This window comes from Chenopodium quinoa, unplaced genomic scaffold (genome assembly GCF_001683475.1).
Source record: "Chenopodium quinoa cultivar QQ74 unplaced genomic scaffold, ASM168347v1, whole genome shotgun sequence".
Lineage (NCBI taxonomy): Eukaryota > Viridiplantae > Streptophyta > Magnoliopsida > Caryophyllales > Amaranthaceae > Chenopodium > Chenopodium quinoa.
Genome location: NW_018744910.1, coordinates 1 through 20,121, shown reverse-complemented (window position 1 = coordinate 20,121; position 20,121 = coordinate 1). Strand labels below are relative to the sequence as shown.

The window sequence follows — 20,121 nt, the reverse complement described above, 5'->3', positions numbered from 1 at the left end:
GGCATACACAAGAACTGCATATCTGCCTAATGGAATTTATCTAGTAACACAAATCCGTAGTTTTTTAATTTAATTAGCTGCGTCTTTTAGCTAGTATAAACATACAATACTTTGGTTTATGCATAGATTGTGATAAATTGTTATCAGTTACAGCAGGTGAAAGTTGAACAGGTCTTTATTCCAAATTACGTCGAATTTGAGGCAGTCTAATAGCAAATAATTAGAACTAATGTATTTTTTCAGGTTAGTTTAACATACATACGTGTATGATGGTTACATTTTACCAAATTCTGTCCTTGTTCTTTTAATAAGTCAATAAGGGAACAAAGTCATTTTTTCTATTATTTAGCCTACAACCGAGTTTCAAGGATCCAAGATAGGCAATTACGGTGAAATGAAGAATCATAGTAACATACACACCAGACTTTAGATATGGGGACATCAATCCAGAATTCATTATTAGTCTCACTTGAATTTAATTGTAAGTAGGGAACTTGTATGCTTTAGTGTGGATAAAAAGTTAAGGACTGTAGTTAGCTTAAAACTGAGAATAGATGCTCCCTTTAATAGTTACAATGACTTGTGAATTAAGCTTACCAGATTGAGGGAGTCAGCAAAGTCATTGAGCTCCAGCTATTGCTGTCATCTCGTCCAAAAATAAATGAGTTTCCAATGCTTGGTCCATGCCTATGAGGCTATGACTTGAAGGCCTAGGACGGCTGGATGCTCGTTGCAAAAAGGAAGACTACATTTCCAAAAGCAAAGTATCAAAAATGATCAGCTGCACAAACAGGGTGTTATAATTTAGCAGGGAAAATGAAGTTCATTCAAAGCATTCTGAACATTGTAATTAGAGGGTCTGACTGCTTATTTCCAAACCCAGCAGATTATATCAATTTTTATTATTCTTACCTTTGAAGAGTCACTGCTGCTCCCTTTATTGATTAGAGATTCAAAAATTGCTAGAAACAGGTAATAGAAAAGACAACGAGAATGACAGCAGACAAATACTCATGTGTTGCCTTGGACCCATTGCCATCCCTACTGTATAGAGAAAAAAAAATTAATACTAAATTGCATATACGCATATTCCGATTTACCTGCCATTCAATTAACCCAATTTTTAAGGGAAAAATGAATAAATGGAGAGGAGCATTTTGAGACTGAAGCGGGACATTATTAGCTTTTATCTTATTTTTAAACTTTCAGTTTCAGGTATAATAATGACAAGCAGACAGTTATGTAAGCAAACAGCCTCTAAATCAGGGTGCAAGCTCAAAAAATGAGCAAGCATATCATAGCAAAGCAAGGCATACATGAGAACTGCAAGTACTCAGGTGGGAACATTCTGTACAGGCACTTGCTGATAAAATCAACAGCCATATTCATATCTGCCTAATGGATCACTTGTACTAAAAGACTAATGACAAAATAGTTGTGATCAGGTTCGCTATATGATTAAAGCTTAATCGAGTTCTATAATCTCAATCTTGGAGCAACCACGGGTAGCCTTAGGAGTACCATCCTCCTGCTGGTGCATCTTTGCGAACATAGGTTTGCAGATGCTTTTAAGTTCTTCTATTTTCTCCTCAAACTTGACAGCTTCAGCAAGCAAATAGTTCCACTCCAGCCACTGGGTTATCTTCTCAATGGCATCACCCACTTTTCTCTTGTCCTTGTTATTCATCTTCGTTCCACTACCTCTTAAGGTTCCCTTAACCTCGTATATATAATTCTCCAACTTGTTTTTAACCATGGCTGCCTTCTTGCGCTCCTCATCCTCAGCCTTATACTTTTGGGCAGACTTCATCATCTTGCCAATCGATTCCTTTGATAACCTCCCACTGTGATTGGCGATGGTGATTTGGTCCTTGTTGTTTGTGCCAACAAGCTCTGCAGACACAGTTAAAATGCCATCAACATCAATGTTGAAACAGACATCAAACTGAGGGACGCCTTGAGGTGCTGGAGGGATATGCAGAGAAAATTGGCCCAATAAGTTGTTTTCATTAGCAATGGGTCTCTCACCCTCATATACTGGAAATTGTACAGTTTTCTGGTAGTCAACCGCAGTACTAACTCTGCTGATCATCTTCGTTGGGACTGACGTATTCCGAGGAATTATTACTTTCATGTTACCAAAGTATAATTGCATACCAAGGGACAGAGGAGTAACATCCACAAGCACAGAGTTCTTATTACTACCTACACCAGCCAAGATTGCAGCGTGAAAAGCAGCTCCACACGCCACGGCCTCATCTGGGTTAATACTTTTACAAAGCTCCTTTCCATCGAAAAAATCTTGCAACAATTGCTGAATCTTTGGTATTCGGGTTGACCCACCCACAAGAACAACATCATGAATTTCACTCTTTTCCATCTTGGCATCTCTCAAACACATTTGAACAGGTAACATACAATCTTGGAACAAATCCATATTCATCTTTTCAAATCGGGCACGAGTAATGCTACAAGAGAAATCTACTGCCTCAAAAAGGCAATCAATCTCAATAGTAGTCTCTGTAGTTGAAGAAAGGAGTCTCTTAGCCTTCTCACAAGCAGCTCTCAGCCTTCCAACAGCCCTACGATTGTCACTTAAATCTTTCTTGTGTTTCCTCTCAAACTCAGCAATAAAATGGCTTAACAATCGATTGTCAAAATCTCTTCCACCAAGGTGGGTATCCCCACTAACAGCTTTTACTTCGAAAACACCCTTCTTGATTGCGACCAAAGAGACATCAAAAGTTCCACCACCAAGGTCAAAAACCAAAATATTCTTTGTCACATCACTGCTAGTACCTTGCCTATCAAGACCATATGCAATGGCAGCTGCGGTTGGCTCATTAATTATCCTCATAACATTCAGGCCAGCAATGACACCAGCATCTTTAGTTGCTTGCCGCTGGGCATCATTGAAGTAGGCAGGAACAGTAACAACAGCATTCTTAACTTCTGAACCAAGATACGCCTCTGATATCTGTTTCATCTTCATGAGAAGCATTGAGGATATCTCCTCTGGAGCAAATTGTTTCTCTTCACCCTTGTAAGTAACTACAATTATAAGCTTCTTGAAATCCTCTCCATCAGCAGTAGGAATCACTTCGAATGGCCAGAGCTTAATGTCTTTTTGTACCATTTCATCGCTGAATTTTCTACCTATAAGCCTCTTAGCATCTACGAAATTAAAGATAAAAAAAAAAAAGGATCTCATCATCATCTCCAAAATAAATCAAATCCCGTCACTGGATTCCAATAGTATCTAAAATTATAATACCAACTGAAAGTTACTGTCACAAAGTGACTAATACAAATAGCAATGGCTAATTACACAAAACATGTTCCCTCTTCAAATGTAAGTTGCAAATAACATGGCAGAAAAAGTTCAAGACGAGTTGACAAATTTTACAAGACACTTGCAAATTATGATTACATATTATAGCTAACTAAGCACAGCGACTGCTAGCTCAGAAACAAAAATCTGATCACATCTTATATTCAAGTGTTTGATCTTTACTGCCCTTTCCTTAATTGAAAACTTATGAGTTTGTTTAATCTTAATTGTTTACAATATCAAATTCAAGACCAAAAGCCTAAGAAGACAGCCAGTTTGACACGAGACAATTTCGATATTCAATACTTTGTACTATGCTCACATAACAAGCCACTAACTTCACAGTAAAATTTCTTTCATAAAAAAGCTCTATTTTATAATCATCTTAAAGAAGAAATACTTAAAAGTGTTTCCCGACCAATTCATACATCATTTAAAATGGAGCAAATTTATTACGATTTAGCTTCAAACTATACTCTTTTAACTGCTAAAGTTAACATAACCTTAATAACACTTATCTCCTTCCCAACCTCACTTCACTACTTTAATTGAGCTTTCTATTTCAATAAACAAGACATTTATTTTCCGAACATCTCCAAATAATCTATCACCATTACTTCCAATTCGACCCAAAAGAGTAATGATCCAAAACAAGATGACCCAAAATATTTTTTGTGCTTCTTTCTTAAACTATGTAGTAAAACAGCAATAATAGGATAATCTCAACAATATTCTTAATTTTTCCATACAACATCTATAATACAAGAAGAAATCAAATTCATCCAAATACATTTTGTTATTCTAAAATAAAGGGTATACAAAATTACAATATTACTATTTTTGAGGGTTTCAAAATAAGGAAAAAAAAAAATGATAAAGCACAAAACTTTAAAGCATAAAAGAAGAGGGAAAAAGAAAAAAAACCAAAAATGGTGTTGGTAGGATTATTCCCGGCTTGGTTGGTGGCAGCCTCGCCAACGAGACGCTGCGTATCGTTGAATGCGACCCAAGACGGCGTCGTACGGTTGCCTAATTCATTGGTGATTATCTCAACGCGGTCTTGTTGTGGGGACCATGCTCCGACGCATGTGTAAGTGGTTCCGAGATCGATTCCTATCGCCGGCCATAATTTTGCTTCTTTTCCTCCGTTCATCTTCCAAACTCACTTCTCAGTTAACTGCTTCACTTAGACTTTTAGTTTCACCCGACCTCTCTGTTTCAAATGGTAAAAATTCAAGTTTTACTAGTTTATAGGAAGTATTTTTTATTTACATTTTAGTTGAAACAAAAATGAAATTGAATAACCTCTTCTTTATCCCAACACAAATTTTCATACGTGACTGACCACATGCTCACACCGTGTGATCGATTATTATGGGTTTAATTTGTTAGTGTTATAGAGGTAACTCTGTTAATGTTATGTAGGGGTTACTTTGTTCTTTTACAACCGGCCACATAGTATGTCCAGTCTTACACAAGATGCATTGTTATCCCAAACGCTTTCAATCCCTTAAAAAATAAAATGGTTAGTTTTCATATTTGTCTCTTCATTTGTGTCTCTTGGTTCCTCTAATTATATTATTCTTCAATTACACAAAAAATTAATTTATCTTGTTATGGGTAAATTTTAGTAAGTCAAAGTAAGCATAAGTCAGCAAGGGTCAACGACGAAGAGCGAAGATCGACGACTGAGCCCAGACTCGGCGGACGAAGCAAAGATAACAACTCCCCTATTTTCTAGGGAGCGATAAGCTGGAAAGACTAGGTTTCCCATCAGTAAAATCAAACCGTTATTGGGCTAAGCTAAGTGCCGTGAGTCAAGGAGATAGTTCCGGATATCAAGGGAAGCATCTTATTATTCTACAACGGCCACATTAAACCCTAGGCATCATCTATATAAGGGAAAGGAACCATCGACATTAGACACATTGCAACCTAGCTACTAAAATCACATTGATCATACATTGTAATCCCTTTTGTTCGATATTTTACATAGTGAAAGTTTGGTAGATCCTCATTCTACCCGCGGTTTTTACCTTCTTTGGGTTTTTCGCGTCACCAATTCCTTTTGTTTTTCTTTATTTTGTTATCGCTTTCATTTAAGGTTTTATTTAGTTGATTCGTAACCTAAATTTTGCTATTCAATCCCACTTAACGAAATTTAGCATAAACAATTTGGCGCCGTCTGTGGGGATACAACTAGGTAAAACCCTCAAAACCCTGCAAACCCAAACCCAACCTTCGTGATGGAACCTGGTGATATGACCCCCGAGCAGCTGAGAGAGGCCTATGAGAAAGCCAAGGTCGATCTCCTTGCAGCCCAAGAATCCAACGAGCAGCTGGTGATATGACCCCCGAGTAGCTGAGAGAGGTTCGTGATGGAACCTGGTGATATGGCCCCCGAGCAGCTGAGAGAGGCCTATGAGAAAGCCAAGGTCGATCTCCTTGCAGCCCAAGAATCCAACGAACGCCTTAGCCGTGAAAAAGAAGTGTCAGCATTTGATGCAACTACCCTTCGACAATAGCTAGAGTCCGCCCAGAGCAACCATCGTCGATGCCCAAGGAAACTGGAAATCATACCGCGTATGCATCCCTTGGAAGTGCTAGACTCCCCGCATGATACCGATATAGCGACAAGCGGCGACGAAATGGATGCTGATGCCCAAATCTTGAACAACGGACAACAAGGAAGCTTTCAGACTCTAGAGAACGAGCGTTAGCCTAATGACCGTGAGCCGAACCAGACTGAACTCTTAGTACAAAGGCTAGCCGTCCTAGAGAAGCAGAATTTTAGAGTGCTGACCATGATGAAGAGGATGCTAAGTGACCCGATCCTAGTCCAAAGAGAGGCTCCCGACGGATTTGCGGCAACACCCCGAATTGTCCAGAGCTCGCATCCCTAGAAGATTGTCGCTGCCGACGTTCACTTCTCTCTATGATGGCACTACCTGTCCAGAGCATCATGTCGAGTACTACAAGCAGCGGATGTGGCAAGCATCAGTTCCGTTCGAGTGTTGGGAAGCATGCATGTGCAAATCTTTTGGCGCGACGCTGACTAGTCCCGCCCTCAAATGGCTCCACAAACTCGAACCAGGTAGTACACTAGCTTTGCTATGTCAATTAACAAGTTTTATTCCTATTTTGAAAGCAGCAGGTAGTTTGACAAGCAAACAAGCGATTTGTACTGAATCGTCCAAGGACCAAAAGAGAGCATCAGGACCTATTGGACCAGATTCAACAAGGAGAAGGTCTCCATCAAGAACGTCGATAACAAGATTGCCATTGAAGCCTTCCTTCGTGGACTGCATACTGACTCCGATCTTTTCAAAGACATGGTCAAGTACCCCCTACTCAACATTTGAAGGGGTTCGGACGAGAGCAGTGGCGCAAATGCGCTTCGACGAGGACATCGCCAATCGTAGCTCCAGCCACACCATCAGGTTCAAAGTAGCCAGCGTGGATCATGGCGACACAGCCCTCCGAAACCTCAGGTAGATCACGGTCTGTTAATAATGTGCAGGAAAGACAGGTTGCCGATGCATCGGAATACCCTAAGATATCAGAGTATGGGTTCGACTTCGACGTAGTAGCAGTGGTGAATGCGCTGGAGCCACTGGGAAGCAAAGTCCGTTGACCGATGAAGAGTTATAAGCCAGATTCAAAGAAAGATATGAGCAAATGGTGCGAGTTCCATAGTGACCATTGGCATAAAACGGAAGATTGCTATGTTTTGAGAAGAGAAGTGGCCTTCTAGCTGAAGAGAGGCAACCTCAAGCATCTGATGGGAAAGAAGAAAGGCAGTGACGCCAAAGCCGATTCGACGAACAAGCCTCCCAAACCACTCGCACCTACGGTAGTAATTTATGTTATTTCTGGTGGTTTAGATATTTGTAGTCTAACCTATTCTACAGCTAAAAGAATTGCAAAGACGTCGACGAGTGATCCTGCCGTCCCAGAAGAACCAAGAGATCCTTTGGAGAAAAAGCTCGAAGCAATGGCCATCACTTTTGACGATGATGACATCAACAACATCACCAAAGAGCATGAAGACTCTCTGGTAATTTCATTGATGGTTGGGAATTGTTTGCTTAAAAGGGTGTTGGTCGATGGAGGAAGCTCCGCAAATGTTCTATCCGGAAGACCATGGAAGAAATGGGGCTGAAAGATAGTGACATCACCAGAAGATCAACAGTATTGGTCGGGTTTCAGCGGCGAAACGATGTCAACTCTCGGAGACATAACCCTACCCACCTTTGCTAGCGGCCTAAACCCTCAAACCAAATTCAACGTCGTAGATTTCCCCTCAGCCTATAATGCCATCATGGGCAGACCCTGGATTTACAAACTAAAAGCCATCCCTTCCACCTACCATCAAACTCTCAAATTTCCAACCCCCTAGGGAATCCAAGAAATTAAAGGAGAACCCCGTGAAGCCAAAAACTGCTACAAAAAAACCTTGAAACCGTGCAAGAAATCCACCTAGCAATTACAGCAAGGCGCGACACCAGACAATCCTAACGACCTAGATATTGACGAAATACCTCTGGACCCTAAAAAACCAGATCAAATCGTCCGTGTCGGAGCCAACTTAACCGCCGAACTCAAAAATACTATCCTAGCCTTTCTTCGAGAGAATAAAGATTGTTTCGTGTGGTCGCATGAAGATATGACAGGCATAGATCCAATTGTCATCTCGTACAAGCTAAACGTTGATCTGAATCACAAGCCCGTAAAGCAGAAGTGTGGAAAGTTTGCCGTAGAACGAAACAAAATCATCAACGATGAAGTACAACAGCTGATCAATACAGGGAAAATAAGAGAAGTGAAATATCCAGATTGGCTCGGAAATGCCGTCGTCGTCAGCAAGAAAAATGGCAAGTGGAGAGTATGCTGATATATGTGTTTTATATTCTATTTTATCCCTCGTCCCACGGCCATTTTTATGCATATCTGAGCTCTTCAGGGCTATTTTTAGTACTAATGTGTGGTTTCGAGTGTTTTGTAGAGTTGGCATTTATTTTGTAGGAATTTCCCCGATTTGTTGGTGATTTCTATGGTTTTCCGGCCACTACGAGATATCGAAGCTATGGTCACATTCATGACCGTCGTTTGTAGCCTAAGACCCATTATTTTGGTGACTAATGGCTTGGTTCGTGGAATTGGTCTAAGTAATGAACCAAGGAAGGAGTAAATTTGGGCCATAAATGTTTGGAGCCGAAAGGAAAAAAAGAAGGAAAAACTCGGCCTAGAAAAAGACCGGGCCCGATCGGGCGGATGCCCAGAAAGGCTGTGTGAAGAAAAAGGCGGGCCCGATCGGGCGCGAGTATTTCCAGAGACATTTAGGACTTATCATTTTAGTTATTTTTGGGGTTTAGTATTTAAACTCTTTTTGTAAGCTTTATTAGCTATGTTTTTAGATTACAATTTTCATTCTTAAGCTTTTAGAGAGATTTTAGTGAGGGATTATTGTTTAACTCAAGTTTTCCCCTTTTAGTGCAATTTCATATTTCCTTTATTCGGTATTATTTCTCATCTCTTTTATTGCTTTGTTCATCGCTTGGATTTTAATTGCTTTAGATTTTTGTGCTTTGATTTTAATCATGTCTTTTATATATGCTTTGATTAGTTTATATTTAAATATGTGTGCGTAGTTAATTTCTAGGGTTCTTGGGGGAGCCATAACAAATATGAAGGGATGAATTGTTTTGGTTGATTATTGATATTGCATGATAAATCTTATTGAATTGTTTTAATTCTTTACAACTGGATTATGAATCGAGCAGATGTGATTTGATTGTAAGAGTATAGTAATATTGAATTGATGAATCGAGCAGATGTGATATTAAAGACTATTTTCAATATGAACTTAGAACTAGTAAATTTCGAGAGCCTGTTAGATCTATGTTGATTAATAAATTGCGAGAGCCTGTTAATCATGTTATGTTTGTAATATTAATCGTTGTTTGTTATGTTTTATCCTTGAGTATTAATTATTGGTGAACCTGTGACCCTAGGCTTTTTATTATTAATTATTCCTTAGATTAATTCATACAAACCTTATTTGTTTCTTAATAATTTAGATTATAATAATTAATTAGGAATAGAAGAACGTTGTTTGCTTGTGGATTCGACCTTACTTCCCTATCAATTTTAGTTAGTGGTTTTAGGAATTACTTTTGATTAGGTGATAAGAATTTAGCCTATCATATGTATCGGCTTCACCGATCTCAATAAAGCATGCCCCAAAGATCCATTCCTATTGCCACACATCGACGCCATGGTAGACGCAATAGCAAGTCATGAGCTCTTGACGTTCATGGACACCTACTCCAGATACAATCAAATGCTCATGCATCCCGACGATCAGGAAAAGACGGCCTTCATGACGAATAGAGGTATATATTGTTATAAAGTTATGCCTTTTGGTCTAAAGAATGCAAGTTCGACGTATCAGAGACTCGTCAACAAAATGTTCAAGGACCAGTTAGGCGACACAATGGAGGTGTACTATACATTGACGACATTCTAGTTAAACCCAAGAAATCAGAAGATCACGTCGACCACCTTCGTCAGATATTTAAGGTTATGTGAAAGTATGGTATGAAACTTAACCCTACTAAATGTTCTTTCGAAGTATCTGCTGGTGAATTTGTTGGTTATGTCGTAACGCAAAGGGGAATTGAAGCCAATCCCGACCAATTCTGGGCCTTAATAAATATTTTATCCCCCAAAACATTAAGGAAACCCATAAATTGGCAGGATGAGTGTCAGCGTAAATCGCTTTATCTCTCGATCGTCAGACAAATGCCATCTCTTTTACAATGTTTTACGAAAAATAAAGGCTTTGAATGGACTGACGATCACGAGAAAGCATTGTAGGATTTAAAGGCATATTTAATGACGCCACCACTCCTGTCGAAACCAAAACTTAACGAATCTTTGCAGCTATATATTTCGCCGTCAGTGCTGTCCTGACTAGGGAAGACGACGACGCCGGGCAGTTACCAATTTACTAAGTAAGTAAAGCATTACTCCCAGCCGAGGTAAGGTATTCATCTCTTGAAAAACTCGTTCTTGCTTTAGTTACTACTGTTAAAAAATTAAGGCATTATTTTGAAACCCACCACGTAGTGGTGATGACAAATTATCCTATCAAGTCTGTTTTGAGCAAACCAGAGTTAACAGAACGTATGGGCAAATGGAGTATTTCACTAAGCACGTTCGACATTGAGTACCAACCTCGAAGAGCAATAAAGTCACAGGCATTGGCTGATTTTTTGGCTGACTTTAGCCCCGATCGGCAAGCCACAGATGACAAGGAAGTGGAAGAAATAAACAACGTTGAAAAAGAAAGCAAGTGGATCCTGTTTGTCGACAGATTGTCCAATTAACGAGGAGCTGTCCTAGAAATGGTGCTAAAGTCGCCACAAGGGGACATGATAGTGCGATTTATATCTTGCGATTTCAAAGCAACGAACAACGAAGCAGAATAAGAAGCACTAATTGCAGGAATGATCGTCGCCAAAGATCTGGGGGCAACATCCCTAAACGTATACAATGACTCTCTCCTCATCGTCAGCTAGATGACAAGAGACTTTACAGAAAAAGACTCCAAAATGCCAGCCTACCTCGAAGTAGCCAAAGAAAAATCAAAACACTTCAACCCCTTCACAATCCAATAAATCCCAAGAGACCAAAACTCCTAAGCCGATGCACTTGCAAACTTAACCTCCGTGCTAAAAAAGACCACCTTTACATCGATTCCCTTAGTCCACCTGCAAAAACGTTCCGTATCCACAAAAGTAATCCTTCCCGTTGATGACACCTACAACGACAACGACTGGTGTGGATACGGAACGTTTTTACAGTGTACTAAGGGATACAGTTCACAAACCGTCGGAACCCTTGCAGGTGGACAAGGATACTTCTGGCCAACACTCCACGAAGACGCCATCCAGTACGTTGCCAAATGTGATAGCTGTCAACGATTCTCCAATACGGTTCACAAACCGTCGGAATCCTTGCACCAAACCTTATCTTCATGGCCTTTCATGAGATGGGGAATGTACATCGTCGGAAAGCTACCTACTGCACTAGGACAAAAAGTTTACATGCTAGCACTAACATATTATTTCTCTAAATGGATCGAGGCAATTTCCTTGAAGCAGGTGACGGACAAAGAATTTGTTTTTTATGAACTAACATTATTTGCAGGTTCGGCATTCCGTCGGTGATAGTCTCTTGCAACGGATCACAGTTTATTAGTGACAAAACTCGTTCATTTTGCAGGAAATTCCGAATAGAGCTAAGGACATCGACACCAAGATATCCCCAAGCCAACGGACAGGCAGAATCCAGCAATAAGGTCGTCATGAATGCCATCAAGAAAAGGTTAAAGAAGTAAAGGCCGCAGGTGGGCCGACGAGCTCCCATCCGTTCTGTGGGCTAATAGGACAACTCCAAGGTCCGTGACAAGACATACGCCTTTCTCCCTCATCTACGGATGTGAAGTCGTCCTCCCAGTAGAAGTCGATTTCCTTACGTCTCGATTTGGCTTGATGGCGGAAAAAAGAAAATTAAGAAGAAATGGAAAGCAACTTAGACGCAGTCGAAGAGATGCGTGAAGCAGCCCTAATCAAGATGGCAGCATAACAGCAAATCGTCGCCAGAAGCTTCAACAAAAAAGTCAAAGCAAAGGCGTTCCATCTATGCGACTAGGTGCTAAGAAAAGCGTTTCAGAATGCAAAAGACCCCGCCGACGGAAAGCTAGCTCCCCTATTGGAAGGCCCGTACCTGATCACCCAAGTCATTGGCAATGACGCTTATCGATTATACGACAAGGAAGGTAAACCTGTTCCAAGAAGTTGGAACACAACTCATCTGTGAAACTATTACTTTTAGAATATCAAAAAGTGTCCGCTGACGTAGGTAACGCCTCCGATCTCACATTTGATTTACTTACATTTGATTATCTATTTTTCACTACGAGTTCTGACTTAAGCATCAGAGGGTCGTTGGCCGAGCCAACGGCCATTGGTACTCTAACCATGTTGGTTTTGTAGTACAACGATCGACGAAACACAAGCGACGAAACAAAGAACTCAGGTCATGACCAAAAATCACGACAAATGACAAAAAGATAGATGTTGGCTACACTGACATCCTTCAAAGGGATGAGGAAAGCCGCCGGTCAAACGAAAACATTATGACGAAACGAAGCCCGGGCAAATTTGACCTTAGCGTCCGACGCCACACCTGATACCTAAACTACGAACTTAGTCTTCAGTGTTCAGCGTCGACGCTGGGGCGCAAGGGGCATTGGCAAACAATGAAGGCCAAAACTCGAGTATACATATGCTACATAAAGCCTTCGATGAATACTTTGTACAATGACAATTGAATAAAATTAATAAGTTTTTTCAATTCTTATGCATCAATGAATTTACTCCTTTAACCATTTGCTTTATCAAATGTTCGCTCTTTCCAGTATTTTCATTTTATGATTCAACTAAATTTCATATAAGTGTTCTTCAGGTTTTTAAATTTTGTTCAAAATTGATCTTACGTTTTGCACACTGTTCACAGAACAAAGTTATAACACATGCAAGCAATAGTAACAGACGAGACAAAGGGAAAATACTACGTGCAAAGCTATGACAAAAGTCATAACAGTGTTCAAAAGAACCACTTGCCATCAAGTGGAACAAAAAGACAATGATATCCAAACAAAAATATTTAAAAGCAATGACGAAAACATCCAAGTGAAAAACTAAAGTATCAAAGTGCAAAACAAAAGCATAAATACATAGCAAAAGAAACCAGCACAAGCAATGGCTTTCAAGCATCAGCTTCGCCATCAGCTTCAAGAACCACTTGCCATCAAGTGGAAAAAAAAGACAATAATATCCAAACAAAAATATTCAAAAAGCCATGACGAAAACATCCAAGTGAAAAACTAAAGTATCAAAGTGCAAAACAAAAGCATAAATACATAGCAAAAGAAACCATCACAAGCAATGGCCTTCAAGCATTAGCTTCGCCATTAGCATTCACTCTTTCGACGACATATTTTTATGATCTTGTCGATAGGGGCATTGTCTCCAACACCTTCACCAATCGTTGGTTGTGCCGAAGCTTTGTTAGTGGTAGGAGGAACAACATTCGACGTATGAGGTTCCGACTTCGCAGTCGAAACAATTACAGCATCTTCTCCAGCTCGACAATAGTCCCTCCGTTGGCCAAGAAATGATCAATTTCTTCCTGCAGACGCCACTTTGTAGCCTTCCCATCTAGGTACTCCTTCATCAGCTAAACCCTAAGCTTGATCTCCAATTTAAACACTCTCATCTAAAGCGTCGTCCAAGTCCTTTTAACTGTCGACAACTCTTCTTTCACCTTTGACAAAGCTTCATCTCGATCTTGTATAACCACAACCTTGTCCTCCAATTGCTGGGCTTGTTCCTTCTGTTTCTTGGCTTGGTCCTTCAGCTGTTGGGCTTTCTCATCCACCTTTTTTGCTTGCTCCTCATCTTTTTTTGCTTGCTCCTCTAACCGACTTTCTAGTTCGATCACCTTCTTAGCCGCATCGTCAAACTGTTTCTTCATAGTTATAAACTGTCTCGTCGCGGTATTCATATTAGCTTCATTATTATTCACAATATCATATAACCTCTTCATCTCTTTAGCCAACCCGATCACCCTTTCCCTCAAAACTAAAGAATTTTGAAAACACTATCCAAACCAGACAAGTCCCAAATCACAACCTAAATATACATCACCAACAAAAAGCAACAAAGAGAAAGAAACTCACATTGAGAATAAAGAGGAACATGTAGAACATTTGCGGGCAATTCTACAAACCTTAAGGGAGAACAAACTTTATGCGAAGTTTTCTAAATGTGAGTTTTGGTTGGAGAAGGTAGCATTTCTGGGTCATTTGGGTTCCAAGGATGGAGTAGAAGTAGATCCAGCAAAGATTGAGGCGGTTGAAAGGATGGCCTACACCAAAGACTGTGTCTGATATTACAAGTTATAAACCACCCAAATAACAAAAAAAAAAAAAAAAAAAAAAATCCAAAGAGACTCTAAAACAAGTAAAATTAGTCATCAGACCCGTTTGTGCCCACCTCAAACTGCTTGCAGTCACAAGCCTCGATCAACCTTTGACTCCACTCTATCACCAATAGGCAAGAGTGCACATCAGACTTGTCTCCAGCTTGTGTTGCTCCATGCTTAGGAGCCCTTTCCACACTTAGCTAGCGCCCTCATCGCCAATAGACAAGGGTGTGCACGCACACGGATCTGGTGTGTCAAAACACTCGTACTACGAGTTACAACTCACAGTCACACCAAATTTTAACAATCTATTTCCCTACACTATTTTCTTTTAAATTACTCTTTAGGTTTTTTGGATCAAGCGAGTCCATGGATCAGGTCAAATAGGATTTGGGTCTGTAATTGTTAGAGCATACAAACCTAGACCTGTTGGGTTCTAAATTCTTTGGATCCAAACCCAAAAAGATGGATCAAGTCTAATCAGGTCTAGATCAAGTCTTGCACCTATTGCCATTCTACTCTAAAGTCTAAAGAGAAAAATTAGTGCAAATTGCGTAGATGCATACCTCATTTTACCAGACATTCAATCACCCAAATTTTTTAAGGGAATAAAGAATAAATGGAGGGAGCTTTTTTTGAGACAGAAGCTGGACTTTATAAGCTTTAGCTTATTTTTAAACTTTCAGCTTCAGGAACAACAAAATGACAAGCAAACAGCTATTTAGGCAAACAGCCTCCAAATCATGGTGCAAGCTAAAGATGAGAGCAAGCTTATTATAGCAAAGAAGGCATACACAAGAACTGCATATCTGCCTAATGGAATTTATCTAGTAACACAAATCCGTAGTTTTTTAATTTAATTAGCTGCGTCTTTTAGCTAGTATAAACATACAATACTTTGGTTTATGCATAGATTGTGATAAATTGTTATCAGTTACAGCAGGTGAAAGTTGAACAGGTCTTTATTCCAAATTACGTCGAATTTGAGGCAGTCTAATAGCAAATAATTAGAACTAATGTATTTTTTCAGGTTAGTTTAACATACATACGTGTATGATGGTTACATTTTACCAAATTCTGTCCTTGTTCTTTTAATAAGTCAATAAGGGAACAAAGTCATTTTTTCTATTATTTAGCCTACAACCGAGTTTCAAGGATCCAAGATAGGCAATTACGGTGAAAATGAAGAATCATAGTAACATACACACCAGACTTTAGATATGGGGACATCAATCCAGAATTCATTATTAGTCTCACTTGAATTTAATTGTAAGTAGGGAACTTGTATGCTTTAGTGTGGATAAAAAGTTAAGGACTGTAGTTAGCTTAAAACTGAGAATAGATGCTCCCTTTAATAGTTACAATGACTTGTGAATTAAGCTTACCAGATTGAGGGAGTCAGCAAAGTCATTGAGCTCCAGCTATTGCTGTCATCTCGTCCAAAAAATAAATGAGTTTCCAATGCTTGGTCCATGCCTATGAGGCTATGACTTGAAGGCCTAGGACGGCTGGATGCTCGTTGCAAAAAGGAAGACTACATTTCCAAAAGCAAAGTATCAAAAATGATCAGCTTGCACAAACAGGGTGTTATAATTTAGCAGGGAAAATGAAGTTCATTCAAAGCATTTCTGAACATTGTAATTAGAGGGTCTGACTGCTTATTTCCAAACCCAGCAGATTATATCAATTTTTATTATTCTTACCTTTGAAGAGTCACTGCTGCTCCCTTTATTGATTAGAGATTCAAAAATTGCTAGAAAACAGGTAATTAGAAAAGACAACGAGAATGACAGCGGACAAATACTCATGTGTTGCCTTGGACCCATTGCCATCCCTACTGTATAGAGAAAAAAAAATTAATACTAAATTGCATATACGCATATTCCGATTTACCTGCCATTCAATTAACCCAATTTTTAAGGGAAAAATGAATAAATGGAGAGGAGCATTTTGAGACTGAAGCGGGACATTATTAGCTTTTATCTTATTTTTAAACTTTCAGTTTCAGGTATAATAATGACAAGCAGACAGTTATGTAAGCAAACAGCCTCTAAATCAGGGTGCAAGCTCAAAAAATGAGCAAGCATATCATAGCAAAGCAAGGCATACATGAGAACTGCAAGTACTCAGGTGGGAACATTCTGTACAGGCACTTGCTGATAAAATCAACAGCCATATTCATATCTGCCTAATGGATCACTTGTACTAAAAGACTAATGACAAAATAGTTGTGATCAGGTTCGCTATATGATTAAAGCTTAATCGAGTTCTATAATCTCAATCTTGGAGCAACCACGGGTAGCCTTAGGAGTACCATCCTCCTGCTGGTGCATCTTTGCGAACATAGGTTTGCAGATGCTTTTAAGTTCTTCTATTTTCTCCTCAAACTTGACAGCTTCAGCAAGCAAATAGTTCCACTCCAGCCACTGGGTTATCTTCTCAATGGCATCACCCACTTTTCTCTTGTCCTTGTTATTCATCTTCGTTCCACTACCTCTTAAGGTTCCCTTAACCTCGTATATATAATTCTCCAACTTGTTTTTAACCATGGCTGCCTTCTTGCGCTCCTCATCCTCAGCCTTATACTTTTGGGCAGACTTCATCATCTTGCCAATCGATTCCTTTGATAACCTCCCACTGTGATTGGCGATGGTGATTTGGTCCTTGTTGTTTGTGCCAACAAGCTCTGCAGACACAGTTAAAATGCCATCAACATCAATGTTGAAACAGACATCAAACTGAGGGACGCCTTGAGGTGCTGGAGGGATATGCAGAGAAAATTGGCCCAATAAGTTGTTTTCATTAGCAATGGGTCTCTCACCCTCATATACTGGAAATTGTACAGTTTTCTGGTAGTCAACCGCAGTACTAACTCTGCTGATCATCTTCGTTGGGACTGACGTATTCCGAGGAATTATTACTTTCATGTTACCAAAGTATAATTGCATACCAAGGGACAGAGGAGTAACATCCACAAGCACAGAGTTCTTATTACTACCTACACCAGCCAAGATTGCAGCGTGAAAAGCAGCTCCACACGCCACGGCCTCATCTGGGTTAATACTTTTACAAAGCTCCTTTCCATCGAAAAAATCTTGCAACAATTGCTGAATCTTTGGTATTCGGGTTGACCCACCCACAAGAACAACATCATGAATTTCACTCTTTTCCATCTTGGCATCTCTCAAACACATTTGAACAGGTAACATACAATCTTGGAACAAATCCATATTCATCTTTTCAAATCGGGCACGAGTAATGCTACAAGAGAAATCTACTGCCTCAAAAAGGCAATCAATCTCAATAGTAGTCTCTGTAGTTGAAGAAAGGAGTCTCTTAGCCTTCTCACAAGCAGCTCTCAGCCTTCCAACAGCCCTACGATTGTCACTTAAATCTTTCTTGTGTTTCCTCTCAAACTCAGCAATAAAATGGCTTAACAATCGATTGTCAAAATCTCTTCCACCAAGGTGGGTATCCCCACTAACAGCTTTTACTTCGAAAACACCCTTCTTGATTGCGACCAAAGAGACATCAAAAGTTCCACCACCAAGGTCAAAAACCAAAATATTCTTTGTCACATCACTGCTAGTACCTTGCCTATCAAGACCATATGCAATGGCAGCTGCGGTTGGCTCATTAATTATCCTCATAACATTCAGGCCAGCAATGACACCAGCATCTTTAGTTGCTTGCCGCTGGGCATCATTGAAGTAGGCAGGAACAGTAACAACAGCATTCTTAACTTCTGAACCAAGATACGCCTCTGATATCTGTTTCATCTTCATGAGAAGCATTGAGGATATCTCCTCTGGAGCAAATTGTTTCTCTTCACCCTTGTAAGTAACTACAATTATAAGCTTCTTGAAATCCTCTCCATCAGCAGTAGGAATCACTTCGAATGGCCAGAGCTTAATGTCTTTTTGTACCATTTCATCGCTGAATTTTCTACCTATAAGCCTCTTAGCATCTACGAAATTAAAGATAAAAAAAAAAAGGATCTCATCATCATCTCCAAAATAAATCAAATCCCGTCACTGGATTCCAATAGTATCTAAAATTATAATACCAACTGAAAGTTACTGTCACAAAGTGACTAATACAAATAGCAATGGCTAATTACACAAAACATGTTCCCTCTTCAAATGTAAGTTGCAAATAACATGGCAGAAAAAGTTCAAGACGAGTTGACAAATTTTACAAGACACTTGCAAATTATGATTACATATTATAGCTAACTAAGCACAGCGACTGCTAGCTCAGAAACAAAAATCTGATCACATCTTATATTCAAGTGTTTGATCTTTACTGCCCTTTCCTTAATTGAAAACTTATGAGTTTGTTTAATCTTAATTGTTTACAATATCAAATTCAAGACCAAAAGCCTAAGAAGACAGCCAGTTTGACACGAGACAATTTCGATATTCAATACTTTGTACTATGCTCACATAACAAGCCACTAACTTCACAGTAAAATTTCTTTCATAAAAAAGCTCTATTTTATAATCATCTTAAAGAAGAAATACTTAAAAGTGTTTCCCGACCAATTCATACATCATTTAAAATGGAGCAAATTTATTACGATTTAGCTTCAAACTATACTCTTTTAACTGCTAAAGTTAACATAACCTTAATAACACTTATCTCCTTCCCAACCTCACTTCACTACTTTAATTGAGCTTTCTATTTCAATAAACAAGACATTTATTTTCCGAACATCTCCAAATAATCTATCACCATTACTTCCAATTCGACCCAAAGAGTAATGATCCAAAACAAGATGACCCAAAATATTTTTTGTGCTTCTTTCTTAAACTATGTAGTAAAACAGCAATAATAGGATAATCTCAACAATATTCTTAATTTTTCCATACAACATCTATAATACAAGAAGAAATCAAATTCATCCAAATACATTTTGTTATTCTAAAATAAAGGGTATACAAAATTACAATATTACTATTTTTGAGGGTTTCAAAATAAGGAAAAAAAAAATGATAAAGCACAAAACTTTAAAGCATAAAAGAAGAGGGAAAAAGAAAAAAAAACCAAAAATGGTGTTGGTAGGATTATTCCCGGCTTGGTTGGTGGCAGCCTCGCCAACGAGACGCTGCGTATCGTTGAATGCGACCCAAGACGGCGTCGTACGGTTGCCTAATTCATTGGTGATTATCTCAACGCGGTCTTGTTGTGGGGACCATGCTCCGACGCATGTGTAAGTGGTTCCGAGATCGATTCCTATCGCCGGCCATAATTTTGCTTCTTTTCCTCCGTTCATCTTCCAAACTCACTTCTCAGTTAACTGCTTCACTTAGACTTTTAGTTTCACCCGACCTCTCTGTTTCAAATGGTAAAAATTCAAGTTTTACTAGTTTATAGGAAGTATTTTTTATTTACATTTTAGTTGAAACAAAAATGAAATTGAATAACCTCTTCTTTATCCCAACACAAATTTTCATACGTGACTGACCACATGCTCACACCGTGTGATCGATTATTATGGGTTTAATTTGTTAGTGTTATAGAGGTAACTCTGTTAATGTTATGTAGGGGTTACTTTGTTCTTTTACAACCGGCCACATAGTATGTCCAGTCTTACACAAGATGCATTGTTATCCCAAACGCTTTCAATCCCTTAAAAAATAAAATGGTTAGTTTTCATATTTGTCTCTTCATTTGTGTCTCTTGGTTCCTCTAATTATATTATTCTTCAATTACACAAAAAATTAATTTATCTT

The 20,121-nt window shown here is 39.1% G+C and overlaps 3 protein-coding genes across 3 annotated transcripts; all 3 read right to left on the bottom strand.

Annotated features, from left to right (window-relative positions):
• Positions 1–1,241: 1,241 nt before the first annotated feature.
• Positions 1,242–4,791, bottom strand: LOC110706158 (heat shock 70 kDa protein 18-like). Its single transcript, XM_021884062.1, has 2 exons — positions 4,256–4,791; positions 1,242–3,174 (listed from the first exon to the last, which is right to left on the bottom strand). The coding sequence occupies exons 1-2, from the start codon at positions 4,482–4,484 to the stop codon at positions 1,466–1,468; spliced, it is 1,938 nt and encodes a 645-aa protein (XP_021739754.1). The 5' UTR covers positions 4,485–4,791; the 3' UTR covers positions 1,242–1,465.
• Positions 4,792–13,678: 8,887 nt separating this feature from the next.
• On the bottom strand, positions 13,679–16,562 carry LOC110706159. The gene is made up of 2 exons (XM_021884063.1): positions 16,496–16,562; positions 13,679–14,043 (listed from the first exon to the last, which is right to left on the bottom strand). Exons 1-2 carry the CDS (start codon positions 16,560–16,562, stop codon positions 13,679–13,681), a joined length of 432 nt encoding a protein of 143 aa, XP_021739755.1.
• On the bottom strand, positions 16,421–19,967 carry LOC110706157 (heat shock 70 kDa protein 18-like). The gene is made up of 2 exons (XM_021884061.1): positions 19,433–19,967; positions 16,421–18,353 (listed from the first exon to the last, which is right to left on the bottom strand). The coding sequence occupies exons 1-2, from the start codon at positions 19,659–19,661 to the stop codon at positions 16,645–16,647; spliced, it is 1,938 nt and encodes a 645-aa protein (XP_021739753.1). The 5' UTR covers positions 19,662–19,967; the 3' UTR covers positions 16,421–16,644.
• Between the last annotated feature and the right edge of the window lie 154 nt (positions 19,968–20,121).